At 52.8% G+C, this 25,366-nt stretch overlaps 4 protein-coding genes across 4 annotated transcripts; 1 reads left to right on the top strand and 3 right to left on the bottom strand.

The window, feature by feature from the left end:
- Nucleotides 1-2,234: 2,234 nt before the first annotated feature.
- Nucleotides 2,235-4,276, bottom strand: BO66DRAFT_379442 (putative cytochrome P450). Its single transcript, XM_025645849.1, has 2 exons — nt 3,722-4,276; nt 2,235-3,656 (listed from the first exon to the last, which is right to left on the bottom strand). The coding sequence occupies exons 1-2, from the start codon at nt 3,828-3,830 to the stop codon at nt 2,368-2,370; spliced, it is 1,398 nt and encodes a 465-aa protein (XP_025501250.1). The 5' UTR covers nt 3,831-4,276; the 3' UTR covers nt 2,235-2,367.
- Nucleotides 4,277-5,142: 866 nt separating this feature from the next.
- Nucleotides 5,143-6,623, bottom strand: BO66DRAFT_413590 (uncharacterized protein; the record flags this gene model as incomplete). Its single annotated transcript, XM_025649422.1, has 3 exons — nt 5,143-5,579; nt 5,647-6,389; nt 6,448-6,623. 3 exons carry the CDS (start codon nt 6,621-6,623, stop codon nt 5,143-5,145), a joined length of 1,356 nt encoding a protein of 451 aa, XP_025501249.1.
- A 684-nt stretch (nt 6,624-7,307) lies between these two features.
- BO66DRAFT_430634 (TPR-like protein) lies at nt 7,308-11,949 on the top strand (the record flags this gene model as incomplete). Its single annotated transcript, XM_025650539.1, has 8 exons — nt 7,308-7,350; nt 7,398-7,473; nt 7,630-7,952; nt 8,019-10,218; nt 10,353-10,378; nt 10,453-10,640; nt 10,720-10,855; nt 10,995-11,949. 8 exons carry the CDS (start codon nt 7,308-7,310, stop codon nt 11,756-11,758), a joined length of 3,756 nt encoding a protein of 1,251 aa, XP_025501248.1. The 3' UTR covers nt 11,759-11,949.
- Nucleotides 11,950-11,959: 10 nt separating this feature from the next.
- On the bottom strand, nt 11,960-24,083 carry BO66DRAFT_379433 (histone acetyltransferase TRA1; the record flags this gene model as incomplete). The annotated part of the gene is made up of 4 exons (XM_025645848.1): nt 11,960-12,859; nt 12,911-23,698; nt 23,770-23,927; nt 24,032-24,083. The coding sequence occupies 4 exons, from the start codon at nt 24,081-24,083 to the stop codon at nt 12,176-12,178; spliced, it is 11,682 nt and encodes a 3,893-aa protein (XP_025501247.1). The 3' UTR covers nt 11,960-12,175.
- Nucleotides 24,084-25,366: the final 1,283 nt, after the last annotated feature.

Genomic DNA, 25,366 nt, shown 5'->3' with positions numbered 1-25,366 from the left:
AACCCTCATTATTCCCTGCTGTGACACATTTCCATTGCAGTCGATCATCTCTCCCACTGCGGCCCTTCTCCAATTAACACCCAGCTTCAGGATATGGAAGGAAAAACCGGTTACTTTCCAGTTACCGGTGTCGGCTTCAACCGATCATGAATCTGGGCATGGTCCGAGAGCTGCACGCTGGCTCTGAACTTCCTCCATGGCATTGCTTGAGCGAGTCTAGACGTCAGTTGTCATTCTTGACCAGGTACCCCCGTTACTCTGTTTCCATCTGCTTCTTTCCCAACTCCCTTATGTTCCAGAGAGAGCTTTGGGCATGATTTCCTCCAAGCCCATCACCATGGCTAACGGGACCGCAAGGATGCTGAGTCGCCCGAGGAAGACCGCATTGATGCACTCTCTCGGTACCGTAACATGCTAATCTCAAAAGTTTAAGAAGCCTACATGAATCGGAAACAACGGACCAAGTCAAGAACGAAGTTAGCACTCACGCTAACCCCCACATCACAATCAAGAAAATAGATCATGGAATTCGGGGATCCAGCCCCACATCACGGCAACGGTGCTTGCGAAAGGTGTTGCAATCAGGGCCGGGGCGACTTTTTCTCGGAGGGCCCTACAAGAACAGACGTCGACGCATTGCATTTGATCACATGTCATGGGGAGGGAGGGGCTGGGGGGAGCGTGCTTTTGTCCATCGACGTTCGCCTGTTGGACAAGGGCATCCGAGCGAATTGACTGGATCCCCAGTTGTATGACCCCAGAGATGGCACAGAAAGGCGAATCGGATTTTCATTCAGACGGTCTGTTCGACCACCGTGGGAGGATGGCTGTCTGCAATGATCGGTTGCACTGCGAAGTGGCTTGAACTCTGCTGATCGTTGTTAAGGCTATAATGCCTCGGTATGAGCAGGTCGCGTGCGGAAGCAGGGTACTATACCCATAAGCTTGGAATCTGGTTAGATTCGCCCCTCGCCAGCTCTGGGGGTGAGAGTCGTAGGCGGAGGGCAAGGGATGAGGCTCACTTCACTCTCTTCGGCGATAACTCCGCTTCCGTAGCTTGAGTGTGTAGTCAATTATGGGGACCTTCATGCATTTTCTGGTGGACAAAAGGATATAGTTCAAGCATGACACGCAACTCATACAACCCTTGGGTGACTCTCTGGAAGGCACCCTCTACCACAGCAGCTGTCTCTGCTCCACCACCGATAGATTCCAGGCCCTCTAAGCTCTTACATAGAAATAGATGCTCACGGATCAGATGCGTTGGTGGCGTTGGTGCGAGGCAAGCACTACTCAACTGCGTGAGATCATCATCCTTATGCCGCTTCTGAGGCAAGATATGATGAAGCTCTCGGCGAATCATATACAGGAGATGAGCTCCCAAAGCCACTTCCTTCACATTCAATCCAGAGAGACTTAAGACCTGATTTTTTTACGTCACAATATCCTTCGGTATACTCATTCCTCCTCCGCTGACTTCTATTGACGTATGTTAAGATCCACCTTTTATCTTTAGAATTTTACCATACATCAATATAACTATTTCTAGTGGCAAAGGAAGAATATTTGATCAGTTCAAAGAAACAGAGTCATTTACATCTTCATAACAGGTCAAAGTCGCTCGGAATAAAGGAAGATATACCTCTATTTTGGGAACTCCTCCAATCTTAGGTCACCAGACAATGCCCTCCCTGAAATTCATCTGTTTTACTCCCACGGAGATCAGCGAGACGGCTGCAGTGGCGACGGCACTACCCAAAAAATATACACAACCGGCAGATCTGAAATCCGCTTAAAACTTCCCACATATAGTATTGACAGTCAACACTGTCTGTACCTCCATGGCATTGCCTTTAATTCCAGCCTTTCCCGGATCATGTAGTCCACCGCTTACTTGCAAGTCTCGGCTATGTATAATCCTGCCTACTAAGACGCGGGCCGTACCGTCTATTCCATGGATCGATAGATCCCATCACGGGATGAAAGGTCTAGGCCCCACAACAATCCCATGGCTGTGGCAAATCCAAGCTCAGTAACTACGATTAAGCAGGAGCTGAAAGATGCGAGGTTGGGACCGTGAGCCCGACACGAGTCGAACGCGCATACTCTCAGAGGCAGTCGGCAAGCTATGTTCTCACCTGGGTAAGTCAGATGATTACTACAAGTCGAAGTCGAAGTAGAGGGAGCTGGGCAATACGGGCATCAAGGAAAGAATCCACATAGCATTAGATCATAGCGAATCAAAAAAGGTCGAATGACCCGGAGTAGTACCACGGAACATGCAACATGTAGCATATATTACAACCGCAATTTGGATATCATGAGGATAAGACACAGAATGGGAAACTCCAAAGACCACCAGAGGGTCTAGCCTGCTCGGGGCCGGGGCCCTGTGACAGCGAAAAGTCCCAGTGGCTTCACGGTGAACGCGCCATTATAGTTTTCGGTCGCCGGGTTGGTCACGTAGTTCTTGTCGGCCAATTCAAATTCCACATCCTTGAGGATGCTGACCAGCGTGAAGAACGACCACTCCCACGCGTACTGCTTCCCGATACAGTGACGCTTGCCGTTTCCGAATCCTTTCTTGACACTCGACGGCAACCGGTCGTACTTCTCGCCGACCATACGCTCGGGCTTGAATGCATCGGGATCCTCGAAGATGGCCGGGTCGCGATTCACACCATACAGGATCGCGATGAGGGGTTGATCACGCGGAACTTCATACTCGCCTCCAGCGAGGTAGACTGGGCCTTCGTCGGATGGGATGGCTTCAATGTTGAAGCCAGGGGCCGGAGGGGCGAGACGCATGGCTTCGCGGAGAATGGCAGTGCAGTAGGGGAGGTTTGCCAGATGCTCGTGTTTGATCTGGGCACCGGGTCCTCCAACGACAGCATCCAGTTCTTCCCGGGCGCGCGCAATCTCCTTGGGGTTCTTCATCAGATAGTAAAGGGCGAACGCAACAAGGTTCGGTGCCGTTGCGCTGCCGATAAAGACGTTGATGATTTCGTCAATCTGTTGGACGTCGTCCAATCCCTTTCCTGTTTCTGGATCTGTGCCTTCGATGATCGCGTGTAGCATATCTTTCTTGGCGGACGGGTTGGCGCGCCGATGTGCGATGCAGTCGGCTGAATAATCGCGCAAAGCCTTGTTGAAGTTGTCGAACTTGCGCTGATAGAGGAGCCAGTTGAGAAACTTCGGGCGGCTAGGGCGTCGGACAGCTTCGGTGGTAGCGCCCTCCATGGCCTTGATGAGCGTCGGCTCTGGACCTTCTAGGCAGTGCAGTCGCTGGTCGAAGAAACACAGCATGTTCGCGGCATGGTTAAGACGATCCAAGTCGTCGGTGACATTGACGCGCTGGCGCGGTCCAGCGGTCCACTTCCTGATCAGATCGTTCGATACCTCGCGCATGTCCGTGAAGACCTGCGCGACGGCTTCCGGGGTGACAAGGGGCGCCATGATGCGATGGGCGACGCCCCAAGAGTCCATTTCACTATGGAAGGCTGTGAATAGACTCGAGTGGACCGCCTGTCGAATTTCGACGATGGGCCCGTTGACACATTTTCGAAAACGCTTCTCGTCGCAGATTTCTTCCAGGAGGGCGGCGCCGGTGACCAGAACAATGTCGTGGCCGAGAATGGTGACTTTACAAATGGGACCTGCAAAGCAAAACAAACATTAGAACCGAGAGAATACATCAGGCCTGAAATAGGTGAAGGCTTACGATACTTAGTCGAAAGTTTGTTGAATGACATCCAGGGGTTGCCAGAGTTCACGTCGAAGAGGTTGCCGAGGAGGAAGACCCCCGGGGGCTTGGGAATTGCTGACGGCATGATGTGATGTTCGAGGGACAAACAGAGCAGAAAGCAATAAATTCAAGTCAATCAGAGGACGCAAGCCTGTGTTATAAGCCAGTCAGCCAGCCTCCACACTTTCGGTGTGTAGACGGCGTTTCGGCTCCCCCGTGCGACCTCCATAGAGACGGTACGAGTTGTGAATGGTTCTGAAAGAGTGCTGTGGCTGCAGATCTCAGCTGAGCTGAAATCTCGCCGATTCGCGCGACGATCCCTTCGATAGTCGGTTGTTCGCGCCCTTGACGAGGCCCCACTGGCGTCACCCCAGTGGTCGAGCGCCAGAGCCGATCTCCGCACAGATCATGGTTCATCTGGAGGGTGGGAGCTACCTTGCTTGACGCCACGGGAGGGTATGCCACTCAGAATCGACCGGTTGTCAGCGAAGGGGAGGAATGCTCGTAATGTGGTCCAGGGCCCCAACAAGAGCAGACTCAGTGCATAGTCTCTGTACAGTGTACATGTACATACTGGTTGCATGAGTGATTGCACTGTCGCTGCCCTGCCCTTGAAGGCCGAAGTCGATCACCGACAATCATGATGAAAGAAAGAATTTATCAAATGAAGGGATATTGTTGGTTTGTTTGGATGAAGGAAGCGCACTCCGCAGCTGCAGCGCCAAGAAGGTCCATCGTAACTCCACTTTGGACGTGCCGTAGTGGATAAACAGGGCCCAATGGCATTTCCCACCCACTGCAATCTCACCTCTGCACAACCGAGAGAAAGGAGAGGGCTTGGGGTGAGACAAGTCGTCTGACCGGAGAGGTTCGCTAACCTGCCCAAATCATGGTCGATCGCAAGTCCTTTTAGGTTGATACCAGATTCTGCAGACTAAAGTTGAGTAAGTACTAAAGTAGCACAGGCCCTCTCTGATTATAGTCGAACTCTTACTGGCCGACCACTTCTTGGAACTGAAGCCAAGCGTACCTAGAAGTACTCCGTGGGTGGTCAGAACTGGAATCGAGAGGTTGGAGACTTGGAGTTGAATCGAGTGAGTGAGTGGAGAGCTGAAGATCGATCGGAATGACTGGCCTCTTCTCATGAATTGAAAGATCCATTGAATTGATTTTGCAAGTCACCACCAACTCAACTTACACCCATGAAACTTTCTACCCTGACGTATGTGATACTAGGTTACTAGACCTTCTTTCGTTTGCCCCAACTCGCAACACAGACTAGCGCAACACTGATGCAATAACTACCTATTTATCATGCATGATACCGAGACCATAGTTTGTGACCTGTCAGTAGGTCAGTTGTTGCGTCACCACCAACTTCCAATTTCCCAGTTCCCTCAGCCCATCGCGCCCGTTGCGCTCGTTGCGTCAAATTCAAACATCATGCGACTATCCAGAAGAATGAACGACTCGTATCGGAACCCTCGTTGCTGTTCTTGATACCTTGACTGACCCGGAACACTGCTATTCCAGACGTCACTGTACCCCTCGAAGAGCATACGCCAGTAGCACGCTTCCGCTGCCTTGGTGAGATATCGGTCGCGGAATGTCTGTACACTATTGCTGGCAATGCGTTCTGCCCATGATGGGTCGTCCAACAACGGTTTCAACTTGGCTGCCAAGTCACTGAAACTCCTGTCGACTTCGATGTAATTCTGGCTCGGTCCTTCTGAAATGAGCAGGTAGTGGTGATGCTGAATGTACTGCAGCTTGTGGGCTACAACAACCGAGTTGCACGCCTGGCGGTATTTCAGAGACGCGGAATAAGATCGCCCTAAGATCCATCTTCAGCGTTGCGCTAGACCAGATACAACCATCAGCGTGCAAACGCAAAAGCTTACCTTCAACGTGGGCTATGAACATGTATCGGCAATGGTCCTCTAGGCTCATAACGTTCGTTCGTTGATTCCAATCCACGTGTTTGACATCACCCCACGGCTGGCCTCGCACAGCATCCATCAGCGCGCGCCGCAGCTTAGGTGCGAAACTGGGCTTTCCTCGCCAGACAAGCTGTCTTTTCTTTTGCGACCAGGGAATTTCTGTGCACTTGCTGTGGTCGACTACTTGGTCGTATGGCCCAATGGAATTTTGTACATTCTCCCATGCCCAGTAGCCAAAGTCAGGCATGAGCCAAACCGCCTCTTCACCGGCAGACCTTGCAAATGCCCAGATAGGCTGGTCGTCAGTGGTCACGTCCGTGACTTTATCCTCCACGGAGAAGACAAACTCCAGATCTTGCTGGGAGGCTCGTTCGGGGTTTGTTATCAAGGCACGGTGGATCGCACTCAGGACAGCTAAAATCTTTCGTCGATGATCTTCACCTCGTGATAGCGCGTTCACCACATAAAGCTCTCCGCGATGAATGAACGCCCGCGCCATGCCATGCTTTAACGGGATGTATTCCAAGTGCTCGACGTCGAGGCCACCATGCGTTCTCCAGAATGTCCCTGCACGCAAGATGTCTTCGAACAAACCTGGGAAAGCGGCCATGCACTGAGCTCGACTTAATCCTTCATTGCCACCATCTCGACCAGCCTCAAACTTCCAGGCCGAGACAGCAGGAAGTGCAGTCTGAGAGAGAGGGCTTATTGGGAGCGCAGTTCAAGCAGCTTGCACATTGAAAAGTGGTTGAGGTCAGACACGCACAGTGGCCCGCGGGGATTAACTGAGTAAGTAAAGGGTGGATGTATTCGCGGTCTGAGTTGACGCCGTACCAGATGAGGACGATTCCGACCACAGAGAATAGTCCCATCAAATAGATGGTCTGAAGAAGATGGCTTTGTCGTAAACGCCATCGATGACTTCGAAGGAGTGCCATGATGGAGATAAGGGTGGAGGGGCTCTGCTTGTGTGGATGGTGGCTCCCATTCTGATGAGATGGCAAGGTTGTGGATAGGAGAAGATAGAAAAGGCGGAAAGATGATGGTGGAAGCCTAGAGAGGTCATTCACTGCAATAGTGTGCATCTCTGAGAGCCATGACTTCTCTCTGTGAAAGGGGCTGTGTGATGGAACCTTTGAGAGCTGAGGCATACGCGGCAACTGCTGTAAATTCGTGGCTGTCTCAAATCCTAGAGCTCTAAAGATGTCGATCCTTCTTCTGGTCAGTGATGCCACTGTCATATCTTATTAACTGAGGATATGCTGAAGATTTGAGTACACGTCTGGACAGCCTTCCTTCTGATAATATCACGACGATCTGATTATAGACAGGTGCTGACAGCCGTGGGGGCTTTGTGCTCGAAGTTACATCTCTATGGTGCTCCGGTCTACTTGCTGCTTTACCTTACATGACAGAATATTCTCAATGGTGGTACACTTGATGGTCGTTCCGCAAATCAAGCTCTCAAGGATCGAGCGTAGATTGTTTCAATCCCTGTACGCATAGCATCTGCATCCGACTCGCTGTATAGATACAAGGGATCCACCACTGTCCCGCGCAGTGGATCTTTAAGGGTGACTGCAGTCTGAAACACGGGCTGTCCGTCGACCATAGACGGCGAAATGGTCAATAGTAAACGAAATCCTCTGCATGTCTCTCCTATAAGTAAGCATTGGGCATATCCAAATTGAGGTTGTTAAACGAACCACTAGGTATCTCATACTGCTACTGGGCGGTGAGCCGAACTCTCCAAACAGGCAAGCGCACAGACCACTTCCCACTTGGCAGGTTGACGCGCTTTCAGTTCCATCCATAGTCTCCCAATTGTGTCGTCGGCTTCCATCTTCTACCTTGTCTCCCTTCCAACTTGGGGCCTATACTTAATATTTTCTTTTTGACCAACTACAATCAACCCTCACTCTCTTCTCTCTGCAATCTGTGCAGATCCTGCGCCGCACTACGTACTACGCACGTCAGCGAACGCTTTACCGCCACTCTTTCCCGCGGACTGTTTATCCTCCCGCCCAAACATTCGTCGCCCCTCCAACCCGCCTCATGCCTCTCGGTCGATGGATGCCACCGTCGTGACCGCCCCGTCGTCCGTGAACCTCCCCCTAACAACTCCTGTCTCGCTTTCCACGTGCTCGTCTCGCTCATGGAAAAATTCTTGCGCTCCTGGCGCCAGGATGCGCTGAACCGAGGCCAGCATGACGCAGCCATTTACATCGGCGACAAGGTGCTGGCCCTGACCAGTGAGTCCCCCGACGGTATGCGGCCGTGAGCTCTTTGCTCGCATGTCTACACGGACTAATCTAGGGACCGCCGTGTTCCAGACAGTGACTCAGATGCCTTCTGGCTAGCACAGGTTCATTTCTCGAACAACAACTACGCCCGCGCCCTGGCCCTCCTCTCCCGCAAAGACCTCATCTCCCGAAGCACGGCTTGTCGCTACCTTGCCGCACACTGCTACATCAAGCAGAACCAGTTCGAACAGGCGCTCTCCGTCCTCGGGGACCATAATCCAACTCATCTGGTCCGCAGCAGCAACAGTCGTCGCAAGCTGCAACACGTCAACGGCCAAAGCCATGTTACTTTGCGGAACGGAAAGACAACAGCGTCGCGGATCGACCGTGGCGAGGAGCGGGAAAAAGAAGACGCAAACAATGTCCGATTTGAGGCAGCAATGTGCTACCTGAGGGGGCTCTGTTTCGCGAAGCAGAATGCCTTCGACCGCGCGCGGGATTGTTACAAGGATGCGGTCCGGATCGATGTTCAGTGCTTCGAGGCGTTCGACCAGCTCATGAAGAACTCGCTCATGTCGCCTGCGGAGGAACTGGAGTTCCTCGAGTCGCTCGACTTTGATTCTGTCTCCAGCCCCGATCCGTCAGTCGCGCAAGAGGCGGCCCATTTTACCAAGATGCTATACACCACCCGACTGTCCAAGTACTCCTCCCCTACGATTCTTTCAGATGCCACCGAAACTCTTTCGACGCATTACAACCTATCGGAAAATCCAGATATCTTGCTATCGCGGGCAGAAGCCCTATATACACAGTGTCGGTTCGCACAAGCCCTCGAACTCACCTCGTCTATCCTCTCCACGTCGCAAACGAGTGCATCTTCGACGCAGACGGCAGCTGCAATGCACGTGTCCGCTCAAAGCCACCTTGGACATCCGCCTGCAGTCTATCCCTTACATCTGGCGTGTCTCTACGAGACCGGAGCCACAAACGCACTCTTTCTTTTATCGCATACGCTCGCCGATCACGCTCCAGAGGAATCGTACACTTACCTCGCTATCGGTGTATACTATCTATCGGTTTCCAAGATCGCTGAGGCGCGACGGTTCTTCTCTAAAGCCTCCTTGCTGGATCCCCATTCCGCGCCAGCATGGATTGGCTTTGCCCACACCTTTGCCGCCGAAGGCGAGCACGATCAGGCGATTGCCGCGTATAGCACGGCGGCGCGGCTCTTCCAGGGCAGCCACCTGCCTCAGCTATTCCTAGGCATGCAGCATCTTGCATTAAACAACATGTCCCTTGCTCAAGAGTACCTTTCGGCAGCGTACTCCATGTCCACCGGGGACGCGTCGGGGTCTGCCCCAGCCATCCGTGCCAACCCATCTTCCGAGCTAACGTCTCTTGGTGGCGACCCTTTGGTCCTGAACGAACTCGGGGTTGTCTTCTATCACCAGAACCACCTTGAGGCGGCCGTCGAACTCTTCCGCCGGTCTCTCGCGCTGGCTACATCGCTGGAATGCGAGCCTGGGGCGTGGGTAGCGACGCGTGCGAACTTGGGACATGCCTTGCGTCGCATTGGGCGATTTTCGGAATCGCTGACCGAGTTCGATGAGTGCCTACGCATCGGCGCCGCCGGCGCAAGTTTCGGGTACAGCCCATTCTTAGGGGGCAGCGGCGGGAGCGCATCGGGCGTGGCCACGTCGGGTGTCGGAGGCTACGAAGACCGCGGGCTGGTCGGCTCATTGCACACTGCTCGCGGGCTTGTATTACTGGAGTTGAGCCGCACCATGGAAGCCGTGACAGCGCTACACGAAGCGGTACGAGTGCTTGGGGCCAGCGGGGGCGGCGATGCAGCAGGGGGCGCTGGCATCGCCGGCACACTGCTTTCTCGCGCGCTGGAGATCTGGGCGCTGGAAGGCCAAGAGACCGAACAACTGGTGTTTGAAGAAACTAGAACCACAGCCAGTCGGAGCTCTACGCGATCATCCAAAGGCAAGGGGAAGAGCGTTTCCCGGCGGCGAGGGGCTCGGGAGGAATCGTACACCGAAGAATGGACCGATGAGGTGGCCCATGCCGATGCGCCCAGCGCAGCCGCGTACGCGGAAACGCTCGAAGAGAAAGTGGAGATGGAGCTGGACGACGAAGCGGACGGCATGCTGCGGCAGGCAATGAGCCGCGTGCGAGGCGGGCGCAGCAGGCGACGGGTAGTTGAGGCGGAAAGCGACGAGACGCCCGGGCCTGCGAGCGGACGGAGTCGAGGAACGAGGCTGGTGCGAAGCAACACGAGGCAGCAGTGAGATGACATTGGAGCATAGACTACTGGGCGTTCGTTTGGATGAATTATACCCGGGTATTGTTGTATTCCTTGCCGATGGATCCATAGCAGACATTATTTATTTGAGGGGGGAATGCTATTGAATGTAGAAGATGGTTCGTCGCAGCTCTGCTTGAGAGTAAATTGTACACCTGGCAGGCATTATTTTAGATGTAGTGAGGCAGCGCAGCTGACATACTGGTTACTCCGTAGTCGGTAACTGCGTAGGCATATCGATAAGCGCACGTGACTCTCACATGATCCTATCGCTCGATAGCGGCCGGGCGCAAATCGCCTTCGCCTTCGCCGTCGCCATCATCAAGCAATCAACCACCTTCCAACACCAACACTCTCACTTCCACTCACCACTTCCCTCCAACACCATTCTCAACCGCCACCATGTCTGAGCGAAAGGTATATTGCTTCCGAATCACCCACAAAACCCCACATCACCAAACCAAAAACTAACCACCCAAACAGGTCCTGACAAAGTACTACCCCCCGGACTTCGATCCGAGCGCGATCACTCGGGTCCCGAAACACCTGCGCAAGACCGGGCCGAAGGTGATCACCGTGCGCCTGATGGCACCGTTCTCGATGAAATGCGAGAAGTGCGGTGCGTACCAAGCCCCTACCTTCACCCGAATCTCCCATCCGCATCCCCAGTCTCAACCCCCCAGTCCCAATCCCCAGTCCCCATATCACCTCCCCCCCACCCCCCACCACAACCCACACTAATACGTATGCTCCGACAGGCGAATTCATCTACAAAGGCCGCAAATTCAACGCGCGCAAGGAAACCACCTCGGAGAAATACTTCTCGATCCCGATCTACCGGTTCTACATCCGGTGCACGCGGTGCAGCGGGGAGATCACGTTCGTGACGGACCCGAAGAACATGGACTACCGGGCGGAGCGCGGGGCGAAGCGGAACTTCGAGCCGTGGCGCGACGCGGCGCAGCTGCCGAACCACGACGAGACGGAGCAGGAGACGCTGGACCGGCTGGAGCGCGAGGAGGGCGAGGAGGCCGAGCAGGAGGAGCGCGACAAGATGGCGGAGCTCGAGGAGAAGATGCTGGACTCGAAGCGGGAGATGGCGATTGCCGACGCGCTGGATGAGATCCGCACGCGCAATGCCCGGATGGAGCGGACGGAGGCGCTGGGGGAGGAGGGCACCGTTTCGGCGTTGGAGCGCGTGCGCGAGGAGAAGGATGAGGAGGCGGTGCGCGCGGAGCGCGAGATCGAGGAGGCTGCCCGACGCGCGTTTATGACCGAGTCCGGGGAGAGGGTCAAGCGGTTGGTGGAGGTGGAGGAGGAGCCTGCGGCGAGCGGCGGCGGCGGCGGCGGCAGCGGCAGCAACAGTGTTGGTGGCAGCAACGGCAGCAGCAGTAGCTTCCCTGGTGGCGAGCAGTCTGGGGGCCCTGCGCCGCCGCCTTCCTTTGCCCGCGTCAAGAAGGCTAAGAAGCCCTTGGCCAATAGCTTGGGGATCAAGAAGAAGGCCAAGCCGTCGTTGGTCTAGTTCCTTTCTCTACCTTTCACTTCCACAAGGCGTTCGGTTGCATTGCTAAGCATGGGGGGTTTTCATTACTACGAACTCACGATTACTTGCACATAGGTCTTTCAAGGCTCATAATTCTGCTATTCCACCTAACTTCTATTTCGAGCACACACATTTTGTAGTATTTGATCTCCACAGTCAATAGAAAACACTGTCTCAAAGGTCTGAATATAAATGTCCGCGTTGATTAGATTATGATACAACAAACAGCGCAAACTCATGACAACTAAAGCTATCAGATATCGTAACCATGTCCCATAGACTGCGCCCCGAAGCGCCACGCTAGAATGGAAACTCCCATTTGACTTAGCAGACCCGTAAGCTTCTTCCGCAAATCATGAACCAACACTAAACAGAACGCCGCAAGAGAAAAACAAATCAGAGGTATGCCATCCACAGAGCATCACACGAGGCAAGGTGTTGGGGGTTGACGGCCTTGGAGATGAGGTCGATGGTGGTTTGGTTGGCTGGCAGATTGCCCTCCGGAGGACTAGCCAGACTGACTGCCCGGTTGACAATGATATCGCTATTGTTGTAGACCAGATCGCGAAGCTGAGAAGGTGGCAACGCCCCACGATGCTGCGCGGTAGCCCAGAACATCATTTCATCGCGGACAAAAACACTCAGTTGCTGTTCCAGCTCGTGTCGTGGCTCTGTGAGGCACCGAGCAATCGCCATCAGTGCGCAGGCAAAGAGACCCTCGGTTGCGATTGGTCCCAGCAAGGTCTGGATGTTGGGCGTGAAGCGGAACGGCACCTGCTCCGGGTTGTAGAAGAACGCCTTGGCCGGGTTGATGGTGGGAATGAGCTCCGAGCCCCAGATGTCGCCTGTCTGTCTTGAGATCATGATCTTGTTAGGGTAGCGATTACCCATGTGCATCACGTAGGTCATGAAAGCGATCGCCGCGTACTGATAGGCAAATTGCCGTCGGAAGAGCCAGAAGTCCGAGAAGTTCGGATAAATCCTCTGGAAGTAGTCGAGCACAATGTTGCTCGGAACCCATTTCTCCTGAATGGCTGTGAGCATCTCAGTTCGGAGCACCTGCTGTTGGTCGGGAGTACGCTGGGATATGTCAGTCATGTTCCAAATTCTAGATTGACGGAGTCCGCTCACATTCTGTTTCGTTTCTGCCAGTGATCTCATCTTCTCCATCGTGAAGAGAACAGGCTCGTCTTTGTTGATGCCAACCCGTCGGCAGTAGTCCTCATAGATCCCTTGCATAGAGATGTAGGACGGATCATCGCGAACCAAGCGGATGTGGGGCGCCAATGGAACCATGAGTGGCAGATGGAAGTACAAGTTCCGACGGCGGCTCTCCTTGCGCTTGCCCAGGATCCCGTTGAAGATGCGGAACAATTGCAAAATACGCTCCTCTCGCCTACAGTGTCGCGCAGCTGGGTGTTGCACGGCGAAGGCGTGCACACTTCCATCATGGCCCCGAATCTTCAACCGGCGGTGGCAGACACCGATGCCACGTACGAGGTCAATGTCTGGCAAGAACCGATCAATGCGAACAAAGTCCTGGTTCTTATCCTTGTGAAGCAAATACTGGCCTGGTACCTCAACCTCGTCGAACTTGAGGAATCGGAATTCGCTGAGGTGTGGAGAGTAAGTCTCCAAGAACTGATTCTGGGGTCGACGGTCCAGCTTTTCCTCGAACTTATCGCGCCAACGCCGAAGCTTGTGGATGTACTCGTACATCGTTGGTTTCTTGACAACAAAGTCGGCTTCGAAGGACTTGCGAATATGTGCTGGAAGGATAGTCTCTGCGAACCGAGTAATATTCGCCTCGGTGGCAGACGGCAACTTGAAGTCTTGCGCATATGAGCCAGGCATCCGACCAACGTACGCCAGACCGTCGTTCAACAGGGCAACAATGAGACGGTACGCATCCTCATCAGGAGGGCATTTGAAGTTCTTGTGAATCTGGTCGACCATAGTTTCCATGGACAAAGCAAGCAGGGGAAATGCTGTCTTGAGGCCAGACATGATCTCATCGGAGTATTCCCACGGCTTCTTGAGGGGTTCTTTTTCGATCTCTGTGCCGGGAGGCTTAGCATTCGGTTGAGGAACACCGTTCTGACCGGGCACTTGAAGGTGCCCCTGTTGCTGCTGAACCTGAGGCTGCTGCTGCGGCTGCATTGGAGCTTGTCCTGGATTTGGTGGCTGGTTCTGCATCGGTGCGGGAGCCTGGGTCTGACCCTGAGGTTGCTGCATTTGGCCTTGGCCAGGCACTTGCTGTGGCATGTTCGGATTCTTCATCTGTGCTGGATTCGCAGGCTGGCCCTGGTTGACCCCGGCGGGATGGGGCTGAGCTTGATTGGGTACCTGCTGAGGGGTGCCTTGCTGACCATTTGGTTGTGCTGGACTGGGAACAGTGCTGCTCGGCTGAACGTTTTGAGCAGGCGAGGCATCGGTGCTTGTCGGTGCAGTCTTGGCCAGAGGAGACGATTGCTGCTGTTGTTGGCCGTGGGCTCTGGTGCGGCTGAGCTTCTCCTGCTTCGAATCATGCTGTTTCTTGATGTTAAGCATATCTTCCCTGTTCGTACGAAGCAAGAAGAAGAGAGCCTGTGGGAACAGCTTCGCGATCTTGACCAGAACAGCCTTGCACAGCCGCGCCTCACGGTGCGAAAGACTGGTGAGAAGCTGCGGAATGAATGTAATCCAGTACCAGACCGGTGTATCACCTTTGAAGTTCTCGAAAGCTCGAGCAATCTGACCTTCCTCATTGTCTAGGCTTAGAAGCCAAAGGATGCGACTCAGCAGCTTCCGAGATTTGGAATTCTTGTAGAGACCAGCAGCTTCTAGATAGCAACTCACAGCGTTGCTTGCAAGCTCGTAGTCCGAGGGGTCAGCCTTGAACCGTTGGTCACTATACTGACCCCACTCAGACCACGCTTTTGCGAGTCGCAATTCGTAGTACAACGCGACACCAAACGCCTCATTTGCCTCATTGACGTGATTGAGCTTAGCAAGGAACATACCCTTGAGCGTGTAGAACTCTGCTTTTTGTTGCGCACCGAAGTAGTTGAGGTTGGTGTTGTTGATCACATCCAGTCCACTGTTCAATTCCTTCGGATTCTGATAATGGCACTTTGCTTGCTCACGAAGCTTCAAGAATGCCTCTTGAATCTCAATGTTCGGAAGGGTATAGATGCGGCTAAGCTGGTTGATGCACACCTCAGGCATCTGATGCTTACGAGCGACATGAGCGAAACGGTTGATGATCCATGCCGTCTCATGGTACCCGCGATAGGCGTACGAGTTGCTGGCTACATTATTCGTCTGAGGTGGCAACAAACTCAGATAGGTCGCGTTGATAAGCTGGAAGATGTGCTGTCGCCATGTAACGAGGTCTTGCCAAGCATTGATATCATCCCACAGATTGGGCAGACGATCTCTCCACGTTGCCAGCAGCAATTTAAGCTCAGCAGACTTTGTGTCCAGATTGCGTTCGTTCGTTTGAGAGAGACTAGCGCAGATATGGCTGGCATCGTGCAGTTCAACCAGAAGCTGGAAGTGCTGCAGAATCGGGATGTGGGCGTTGGTGATCCTCTTGGGTAGTTGGAGCCATTTGCGGATGGACAGCTGGATAGACTCATCACAAACACCGTTGAAGTCCTGGAGATTCTCCTTCTTTATATGGAACTGAAGCAACGCCATGAAGGACTGGAAGAATGTGCGTCTTGGAGTGGGTGCATCGGAGACAGACTTGATCAGAGATTCGAGCTGCTCCCTACTGCCCTCGCTCTGCCAATTCTCGATGTTTCTCCAAGCAGACTCCAGCAGAAGGTCGTTCAAGTTCTCATGCTTGGCGAAATCGCTCAGGACTTCCCACTGCTGCAACTTCTGTGCGCAGATCAACCAGTGGTCCTCCCACAGGTAGTACTCCCCTTGGGAGAAGGGCATGGCTCCGGAGCGAGCCTTGATCTGGGCATTTTCGTAGAGTTGCTGAGCCTTGTCCCACATGCCTTGTTGCTCGTACGAAAGAGCAGCATTTGTTTCGACAAACTTGCAACGACGCCTCCAAGTGCCGTAGAAGAAATCGTCTTCCTGGAGACCAGCGTATACCTCGACCAAAGCATCCAGATTACTTTCACGCACAGTAGGAGTGTCAATGATGGGACTGATGGCTGACTCCTCGAGGTATGTAGCGGCAGTATACCAGGCATCGTAGGTTCGGCTGAGATACTTCATAACGTGAGGAGGAATCTTGAATCGCGGGCGTGCTCGGACAACGCCCTCGAGCAAGGCTTGCACAACGTTCGGTCGCTTATCCAGCTGTCTTTGATGGTACTCCCGAGTAATGAGCGTCACCACTCCCTTCTCAAGATCGATGCGATCCTCCCTCGAAAGTGTAGACCAGAAAATGGGGAAGAGCGTGGTCCAGAGCTTGTAGGACACATTAGGATCAGTGTGCTGAAGCTGAACCAATGGCTCCACCAGGTCGCGAGCCTTCACATCACCAATCTCTGCAACGAATCGCTTGCGGTCAGTGACGAAGGCTTCCAGTTGTGTGTCGACCATAATATCAGCTTTACGAGGATCCTTTTCGGCATTGCCAAAGAGAAAGGATACAGGATAGACAGTGAAATCATCAGGGTGTAACCTGGCCGAAGACGCCATGTCCACGCAGCCTAAGACCAGATGTGAGGCTTGCGCCAACCAGAAAGAATCAGCAAGGGTGTCCCAGTTCTGACATGTCAATACATAGCTGAGTCGAGAGCTAGCCAAGCGAGTCAGACTGCGGTCGAAGATAGTCATGAAGCGATTGCGCATCTCAACATCTTGAGCTCTGGTGCCAATCAGGAAAGCGTGCTCCAGCCTCACTGTCAATTCGGTGCGAGTGATCTTGGAGTCTTCGTAGATCCTGATGACAAGATCGAGGAACTTCTTCAGCATCGTCTGATCAGGACGAGATTCGAAGAGCAGCATCTTGTGCAAGACAGCCGTCTTTTCCTTTAGCGTAGGCCACGACTCGGTTGAATGGAAGATCCAGGTCTCCACCATACCAAGGACCTTGCTGCAAAGCTTGATGTTCTGCGATCGCTCAACCAGCTGCGCCAGGACACTCAAGAAAGGTCGTCTCTGCTCTCCGAGGTGAGACATGCGCACGGAAACCAATTCGATAGTCTTGAAGATCAAGTCAACGCCAATCTCATACTCTTGCTGTTCTGGCACTCCTTCCGGGGGCTTTGATCCAGGCGGATATTGGCCTTGGTTCGCGGTCGAAGCTGCAACATGTTCTTTGGCTAATTTCTGGGAGAATGCCTTCATAACCTGAGGAATATGAGTATCCATCTCGGCCGGCTTGTTCTTTGAGAGGGTCCACAAGATATTGAGGCTCGAAACATAGTTGTTCGCCGAGAGAGTTTCGGTCGCAATAGTGGACAGGTAAGTGACAAACTCGGAAGGTGAATTTTCGACATCCATTGCATCGTCCTCTTCGGGCTGATCATCCGGCAGCGCATTGAGAACACGCCTGATTGGGGGTTCGAGTTTGGGAGAGATGTCCATGTCATCTTCAAGACCATGAAGACAATCCTGGATTTCCGGATTGTCTGACCGCAAAGGCTTCTCAAACAGCTTCTGAATACTCTGCACACGCGCAACAATCCAGTCATCGGGTTTGGATGCCAGTAGAATCCGCACAACCTGTAGAGCATTGATCATACTCGTGATATGCTTCTCATCAGGCTTATCTGCCTTCTCGCCAGCGAGGATAGGCTCTGTCACCTTCTGATACAGCTCGACATCCAAATCACCCCAATACTCTGGAGAAAGGAGGTTCCTAAGCAGGAAAACGGCTTTTTTCACCATCTCGCCTGTTGGTACGGGTGGGGCCTTGGACGATGGCAGTTCACGAATACGAGCAGCCGGAACAGGATATCTCTCGGGGATGGTCGTGATGAAAGTGATAAGGTATTTGGTCAAGGAAGCTCGGAAGTCAGCCGAGACTGCGTAATCTGAGCGATCACGAGAAGGCGGAGGTACAAGCGCAGGGGATGGGGATAAGGTGCTCTGGCCATCTTCCAATTTACGCTTCTTTGCGTTGGGTGACTCGAGGACGCCGTTCGACAAGGTAGTCTGACTTGCCTTAGCACGCTTCTCCTCCCAGTGCCAGATAAGACTAATGAGATTCAAAGCAAGTTTTTTGCCCTCATTAGACGGACTGGCAGGGGCGGCTATCTTAGAAAGAGAAGGCACAATAAGTGGAACAAAGTGCTCTCTCGACTCGTAGAAGAGATCCGGATGACGGACGAGGAACTGAAAAATGCTCATCACCTGCTGCAGGTTTGCGGTTTCTTCTGCTAGGATGCGCCGAGGCCATTTCGCCCACAGAGGATAGCGAAAGTCCGGGCCTTGATTGCCGCTTGCCGACAGAATCCTAGTTGGCAAGACTGGAGCCAGGACATCCAAAGCTTGCGTAACAAGTGCCTTGCCCTCATTCTGATGAGCTCGGAGCAAAGCCACATAGACCTGAACAACAATCTTGAAGGGAGTCTCGTAGTGGGCAATGAAGTAGCTGATGAGAACATATGCTCCGTACTTGTTGATGATATCTTCAAGACGGATATAGTTCCAGGCAAACTTTATGATATCCTTACGCGAATCCTGCACGGTCTGATGATGGTATTTGATCAACAAGGCTGACAACTGAAGGAGCTCCATGCGAGAATGGTCGACACCAGCCTGATTGGATTCCTCACTCAGATCAGCTAGTTGAGGTTTCCACAACCGACTCTGAATGAACTCAGTCATGCTTCTGTCCATAAGCTTGGGGCTGTTTGGAGGGCTGTTCCATGTCGTTTGAACATCCATGGCAAAGATGGGGTTAACCAAATGACGGAAAGCATATGTTTTCATCTTCTGAGAGCACGAACGCTGACTGTACAAGTCCAGGCACCGCATAATAACAGAGCGACGGTAATCAATGGACTCATTCGTGATGATGTGTCGGTATATGAACCTGGGAAGAGCCAGCGTCCGCTTGAGTTCCTCGGCTGAAAGGCCATCAATGACCTCAAACAGGAAGTCCAGATCTTGCACCGATTCAGAGAGGTAATTGGTAAAAATGTCCATCAATTGGTCCTCAGCCTGCTCTACCCTCAACCGCTCATTGATAGGAAGCTTGTCACTGCGGAGCTTCCTCGCAAGGTCGCGTCCCGTGCTCAAAAGCTTTGTCCTCAAGTCTGCATGAGACACCAACCAGCGCTTGGTTGCTTCAAATGTGCAGATTGAGTGAGCGACGTAGATTCCGTTAATCCCAGCAGTGTTCTTGCCATCGGTCCCTTCCTGTGCAAAGGCTGCCGTCTGGAAGCCTTCGGTGTCTGCAACCACAGCAGAGCGAAGTGGCTCGCTTTCTGGATCAGCCAAGACCTGACCGAAGAAACGGCCAAATCTCTCATCCTTAAACCGAGCCAGAAAGAATGTCAAACTCTCCTTGGGATAGCGGTTTATATACTTCACTAGTGGTTTCCTGAAAGGACTGTTGGAAGTCCTACGCAACTTCTCCTCAAGGTCCAGGACTTTGTTCACAAGGTGATCCATGAAGGACGTAGCTGCCGGAGGAAGAAGGTGAAAGATATTGAATATGGCGGCAACAATCTTCATTGGTGGACTCTGTTCAACGAGGCTGAAGGATACCTTCTGCAATGTCGCCTCATCCGCAATGACTTTCATATGATCCAGAAGACGCGCGCCGATTTCAACCTTGAAGTAATTTGTCAACAGCGTGAGCAAGCGTGCAAGTCCATCAAGCCCAGCGACACTCAGGCGTTTCGGGTCCTGCAGGTTCATCAAGATGGGACGGAGACCATTCTGGAGAAGGTCTTTTGGCAGTTTGTTGGTCTGCGTCAAGACGTCTCGAAGTCCTGCATTTGCAGCTTCGATTACCTCAGGCGACCGAGAATAGAGGGACTTGAAGAAGACCGAGATTATGCGAGCACGGCTAGAATTCTGCGGAGCGTTGCCGAACTCTTGGAAGCTCATTGCCATGGACAGCAGACGGAGGCAGGCGACACGTAGATTGACAATCATCTCCGCGTTCTTGAACTCGTTGGGCTTGGAGGCCAGGGATTCGTCATCAGCATCGGCCAGAGCAAGCGATTCCAACATAAGCCTGTTGAGAGGGTCATTGAACGTGACAATGTTGTTATGAAGACTGAGACAGTAGGTGATCGCATCGATGAAGCCGATCTGAATGGGAAATGGTAGCGCTCGCAGAGGCTTGTTGAAGATAGATTGCAAGAGACGCTCCTTCACCGGTAGGATAAGCTCGTGGATTTGGCACCCCAGGACTTCAGCAATAGTGGAGAAACTACGCCGCGAGGTCTCACGAACCTGCTTGTTCATGTGAGACAGTTCGTAAACAAAGTGACCACACAAAGAATACAAGCGGCTCTTCTCGGTTTTGAGGTCCTCGAGGGACAAGCTCTTGCAACATCTGCGCAGAATCAAGTCCAGTGTTTCTTGGGCCCTGACTCGCGTACTGGCTGGTAAGTCAGCTGGAGTGTCCTTAATGACATACATGAGCGCCCTGACAAAATCGACCTGTTTGTCAAGAAGCCATGCATCTCCTAGATCAAGCTTGGTCGCGAATAGATGGATACCGAAGCTTCCTCCAGCTTTAGTAAACCACTCCTCGCTATGACAGCTATGACAGAACACGCGCCCAAGGTGTTGAAAGAACGGCAGCTTTGCCACTCGCTCTGGAGCGCCAAAGATGATGGCGGCAGCGTCTTTCATCACTTGCATGGCCGCCTCGGCTCCCTCGCGAACCTGTGCATTGTCGGACGAAAGCGACTCGACGACTGCTTCGGCCAGGACGCGTGAGTCGAGATACACGGGACCCTCGCCACTATGGACGTCGAAAGGCTTGCGGGTATGCCGAGCTTGGGCGAGTGCGCGACCAACCTCCACGACGGCGAAGTGCTTGCAGACATCCGCGACAAACGCCGTTGCAGACTGCTCTAATTCCGGAATGGTAGTAGCGTATATACATGCCTTAAGAAGTTTCTTCAGGGAGGCTTCTTGACCTAGCTTCTTGGGAATAGAGCTTGAGCGTTCTGACTTCTCTAATACATCAGCCATGGAGGTGGTCTTGCTGTCAAACAAATCGTTTGCGTGCAGACGAATGAGTGAGCCCAGATCCTCAGGAAGACTCTCGTAACCGATGTAGAGCTTGAGCTGCGACGAGACCATGCGGAATGCCTGCTGCTTGTAATAGTTGTCAGATGCCTGCCCTGAGCCGTTCTTGGCAACTTCCATCAACTTGGCGATTGCCAGGTCCAGACCAATATCGATTGGGAACGGCCGCTTCTCGCTGGGTCCAATAAGTTTGATGTCGAAACTTGGCGCGTCGTCGGCGAACTGTTCAAATGTGAGGTCCGGAGGATGGTTGAGGAACTTGCGATTGCGACCACCGAGCTTGCCTAGGATGCGCATGGTCGTGTGGGCATGAAAATGATTATAGGGATGCGGACGCAAGTGATCCCACAACGCCGTCATCAGATCGTCCATTATAGGAGCCATAATAGGGTCCAGATAATCAGCAGTGAGGTTGTCCACACATAGTTCGAGGGTCCTCAGACCCTGACCGACAAGATCCGAGTCCGCACGCAGCGCCACCACGATAGGACGCATGAGATAGCTGAGATGCGGTAACAGATGACTCAGACGAGCAGGAACCGTGAGCGTAAGCTCCACATATAGATCACGCTCTTGCGGTTTCCGAGCAGCCACCAAGAGATTGTTGAATGTCTCAAGCAACATTTCGAGCAAAGGCAGGATTTCCTTGTACAAAAGCTCGAAGCGACCGCCTCCAATGCTACGGAAGAGCGATCGCAGCAGCAAAAAGTAATTCATGGGTTCCTCGGCAGTGACCGAGAGCTCTATGCACTTGGTGACAATCTTGGTCACATGTGGGTGCAAGACCTGCTCGTTCTGAACCGAAAACAGAGTAACTGCCATGAAAGAAAGCTTGAACATTCTCAGCAAAATCTTTGCTTTAGTCATGTCGGAAGTGCCCACTTCGTGTATGCGGTCCATGAGATACTGTAATACCATTCCCGAGAATGCAGGAGACGTAGCTTCGCTAGCCAAGAAGAACTGAGGCAGGTGAAGCAAAGCGCCATGCTCAAACATGAGGTCATGAAGATACGGTATCTCGGAGTGAAAGACTTCATGAAACGTAGCGGTATCAATGCAGTGGAAGACAGTGCCGAAGCTCTCCAGGAGCTCCTTCTCCTCCCGTGACATTGGAGCCGTGTACTGACTGGCAAGGAAGTCGAAGGGAGACGAGTAATTGACCTCCGGTGGTGACTGGTCGACCCCGTAGTATTTAAACACTCGTGCTCCCTCGTGGAACAGTTTCTTGATGACGCGCACTTCCTCAGCATTGTATCCATATGAGACTTCGGACCAGTTAATCGGCACGCTGTTTGGATCTATTTGAATATGCTCCGGGTTGCAATTCTTGAGCTGATGAAATATGGTTTTCAAGCCATTGATAAGATTCTTGAAAAGGAAAATGTTGTCTGACACCGGATCGCCGCCACGATCACGAGGGTTGGATGTCTTGATTGGCGAAGCCGAGAAGATATCAATCTCATCCCAGTCAGGAGGAAACTCTTTCTCCGCGAGATACTTCTCTGCAGAAGGCTCCAGATCCTTCTTGGTCTCTTTGTACATCTTTGAGACTTTAACAGCATTGTTGAATTGGTAGTTCATTGAGGCGAACTTGTCACCAATGGCATCCAGGATCATGATTAGGAAGTACCGGGCTTCTCGCTTGTCTTCAAGCTTGGCAATGCGCTCAGCCATGTTCAGCAGCAGCTTGGCGCTCATAGTCTGGAAGCTCGTTCCCGGAAAATCGTCATGCATGTTCTTGGTGTAAACCTCGACAGTGCGTCGAATTTGGTCCCGAGTCAGATGGTCTCGCACATGGTGAATCAAGTCAGCGAGCATGCTGTAGGCAAGAGGCCTCATTGTCTCATAGACAGTAAGTCCGTCGCCAATGAGAGTGCGTTCGTCAAGAAGCTCGTCAATCTTCTCCAGAAAAATCTTGCGGTAGTTAAAGTTGATGATGTGACGAATGGCAACAAGTAGTTCCTTCCTAGCGCTTGACTTTTCTCGAGGGCAGTCCTGCAAAAGTCGAACCACGACTGAAGGGAGAGTTGGGAGGAAGTCCTGGAGCTGTTGGGCATACATGCGGAGCAGATACGCCAAAAAGCTCATCGTCTTGACCTGTGCTGTAATGAATTCACCAAACGCAGCTCGATTCTTGATCTCCTTGCAGACGCCAGTGAATATCGTTCCCTGAGCTGCAGCCTCTGCGTGCGCCCGCTCCTGCGGCTTGGCTTGTAGGAGAAGAATGCTTTTGATCAATGGCACAAAGAGCTTGACGTTCGCTGCGACCGAGTTCCGGTGAGTCTGGAAGATCGAAACGACAATGATCGGACATTCCGCAAGGACCTTGAACGACTGCATACCCCGCAGAAGAATATTGTTGGCCTGTTGGTCCGGTCCGAGATCTGAGACGGAAGTGGCTGGCGAGCTTGGTCGGGGCGATTGGAAGTTCTGGGCCGTGGCACTCGGGGTTGAAGGCATTCCGGAGGGAGTCGCTTGATTCGGCGTGTCAAACGTGTCGCGTACCACCTGCTCCATCATCTGGAACATCTCTTGGATCAGGGCTAGGAAGGGTTGGACCCGTGCTGCTGTTGCCTTGGCTTGATTCCTCTCCAGGTCCATAATCGTCTTCATGCAGAGCACCGCGTTCTCTTCGTTTTCAATTCGGACGAGATCCATCAACAGGTCGACCATATCAGCGGCGTACGGTTCAACGTCGGGAGATGCCATTGGGAGTCTGTGTAGCGTCTCGAGGATATAATTCCGTAATTTCTGTTTCCAGGCGAGTAGCGTAAGCTCCGGGGTCATGGGTGACTGCGGACTGTCCATGATCCCTGACTCACCTGCTCGAAGGACAAGTTTGTGAAGACCGGTTCGCCCTTCAAGATATTCTTGAACACGGGCCATAGCTTGGAAAGGAAGATGGGATAGCTTGCGCCGGAGCATAGCGGTTCTATACTGTCTCGTAATTCGACGGCGACGTTGGCTCGTAACTTGATATCTGTAGACCAGACAAGTCAGCACTTGGCCGGTGGGGCTGAACTAAGCTCGAGTCAATGCAGACCCGGGAGCTGCCCGTGGGGAAGCTCGAGGGATCAAGCATACCGAGCTTCTCATCGCCGAGTTTAGCGGCGTAAATGTCGATGTTTCGCTCCATGGTTGATTAGTGCCCCTCACGGGGAGTCAAGGAGTGATGCGAGATTATAGGTACTGCCAGGCCACAAGGCCGGCCTTGGGGTGAGAGCCAGCACGATCCGCGTGGTGTATTGTATTCATGTGCGAATCCGTGAGAGTGGAACTATCTCGACACGCCCAGCGACGGAAAGCGCCTTGTGAGATAGAGGGATACAATCGTTAAGTCATGAATTGCGCTCGCTGTTTACAGGACGAGAGGCGAGTGGTAGAAGGGAGCGAGGCGAAGACACGAATTATCGGCGCGGGCGAGGTAAGGAGAGGAAGGGAGGAGAGAAAGAATCAAGAGAATGATGATTGAGCGCAAATTGGATGGCCTGCAAACCGACAGGAACAGAAAGCAGCAGAGCAGAACGCGGGTATCGCAGAGACCCCGAACGGAACACTAGGCCGAAACAGGCAGCCCCGGATCTTCGTTCCTCCAGCCCGGCAAGCGCGCGTCTGTCCCAGCTAACTTACCCCTGATTGATGAGCAAATCGTACTCGAGTACCTTACTAGGTAGTCATGACGCCGTCAAAAGAGGGTCGCTAAACGAGGCACGGGCACGTGTTGCAGGCACCAAACCAGGTACTTACTAGTACTAATGATACATCTCCATGACCGTACCCAAGGGGTCGCACTTGTCCAGAGAAGATGGTGGGGACACTTTGGACTCTAGGAATTAATTGAATCTGGTTGAAGGCTATGCCATAAATACTTCATGTTTTAAAACTCAAAAGAGGTCGTCGACATCAACGTCGACCGAGGGGAAACGCCATTCACCCGTTTTCCAGACCCGAACACAGTTCTAGTAGTCCAACTGACAACAACGTCCGCTGAATTGCACCCGGGCGTGGCGAGCCACGTGCACGCTGGGACACAAGAATATTGAAGGCCATGTACACAAAGATGAGGATTGAAATGAATAAAAAAAAGGGGGGGGAGGAGAAGAACGAAGATTGAAAGGCATGAAGAAGAGCGCGAACAAAGGGGTGAACCGAACGTAAAACCAGAGAAGATTGAGTACACTTCGTCGCAGCTCATAGTCGCTATGCCATCATTGCAGGAAATCTAGCAGGGAAACACCATTAAATCGACTGTCACTTGACAGAATTGCTTCGTGACAAGACCGAGAAAGCAGCGCTAGAGCCAGCCGACCGTCGTCGATCTACACGAGGTCGAATCTCACTTGCGCTACCACTTCTTCGTCTCCGAGATTCATCAAGGCCGCCGCGGCGCCGTCTCTGAAGCAAACGGACGTTTCAACA

The sequence above is a fragment of the Aspergillus aculeatinus genome (assembly GCF_003184765.1).
Source record: "Aspergillus aculeatinus CBS 121060 unplaced genomic scaffold BO66scaffold_42, whole genome shotgun sequence".
NCBI lineage: Eukaryota > Fungi > Ascomycota > Eurotiomycetes > Eurotiales > Aspergillaceae > Aspergillus > Aspergillus aculeatinus.
The sequence above is the reverse complement of the archived record's forward strand: the minus strand, read 5'-3'. Positions and strand labels throughout refer to the sequence as shown.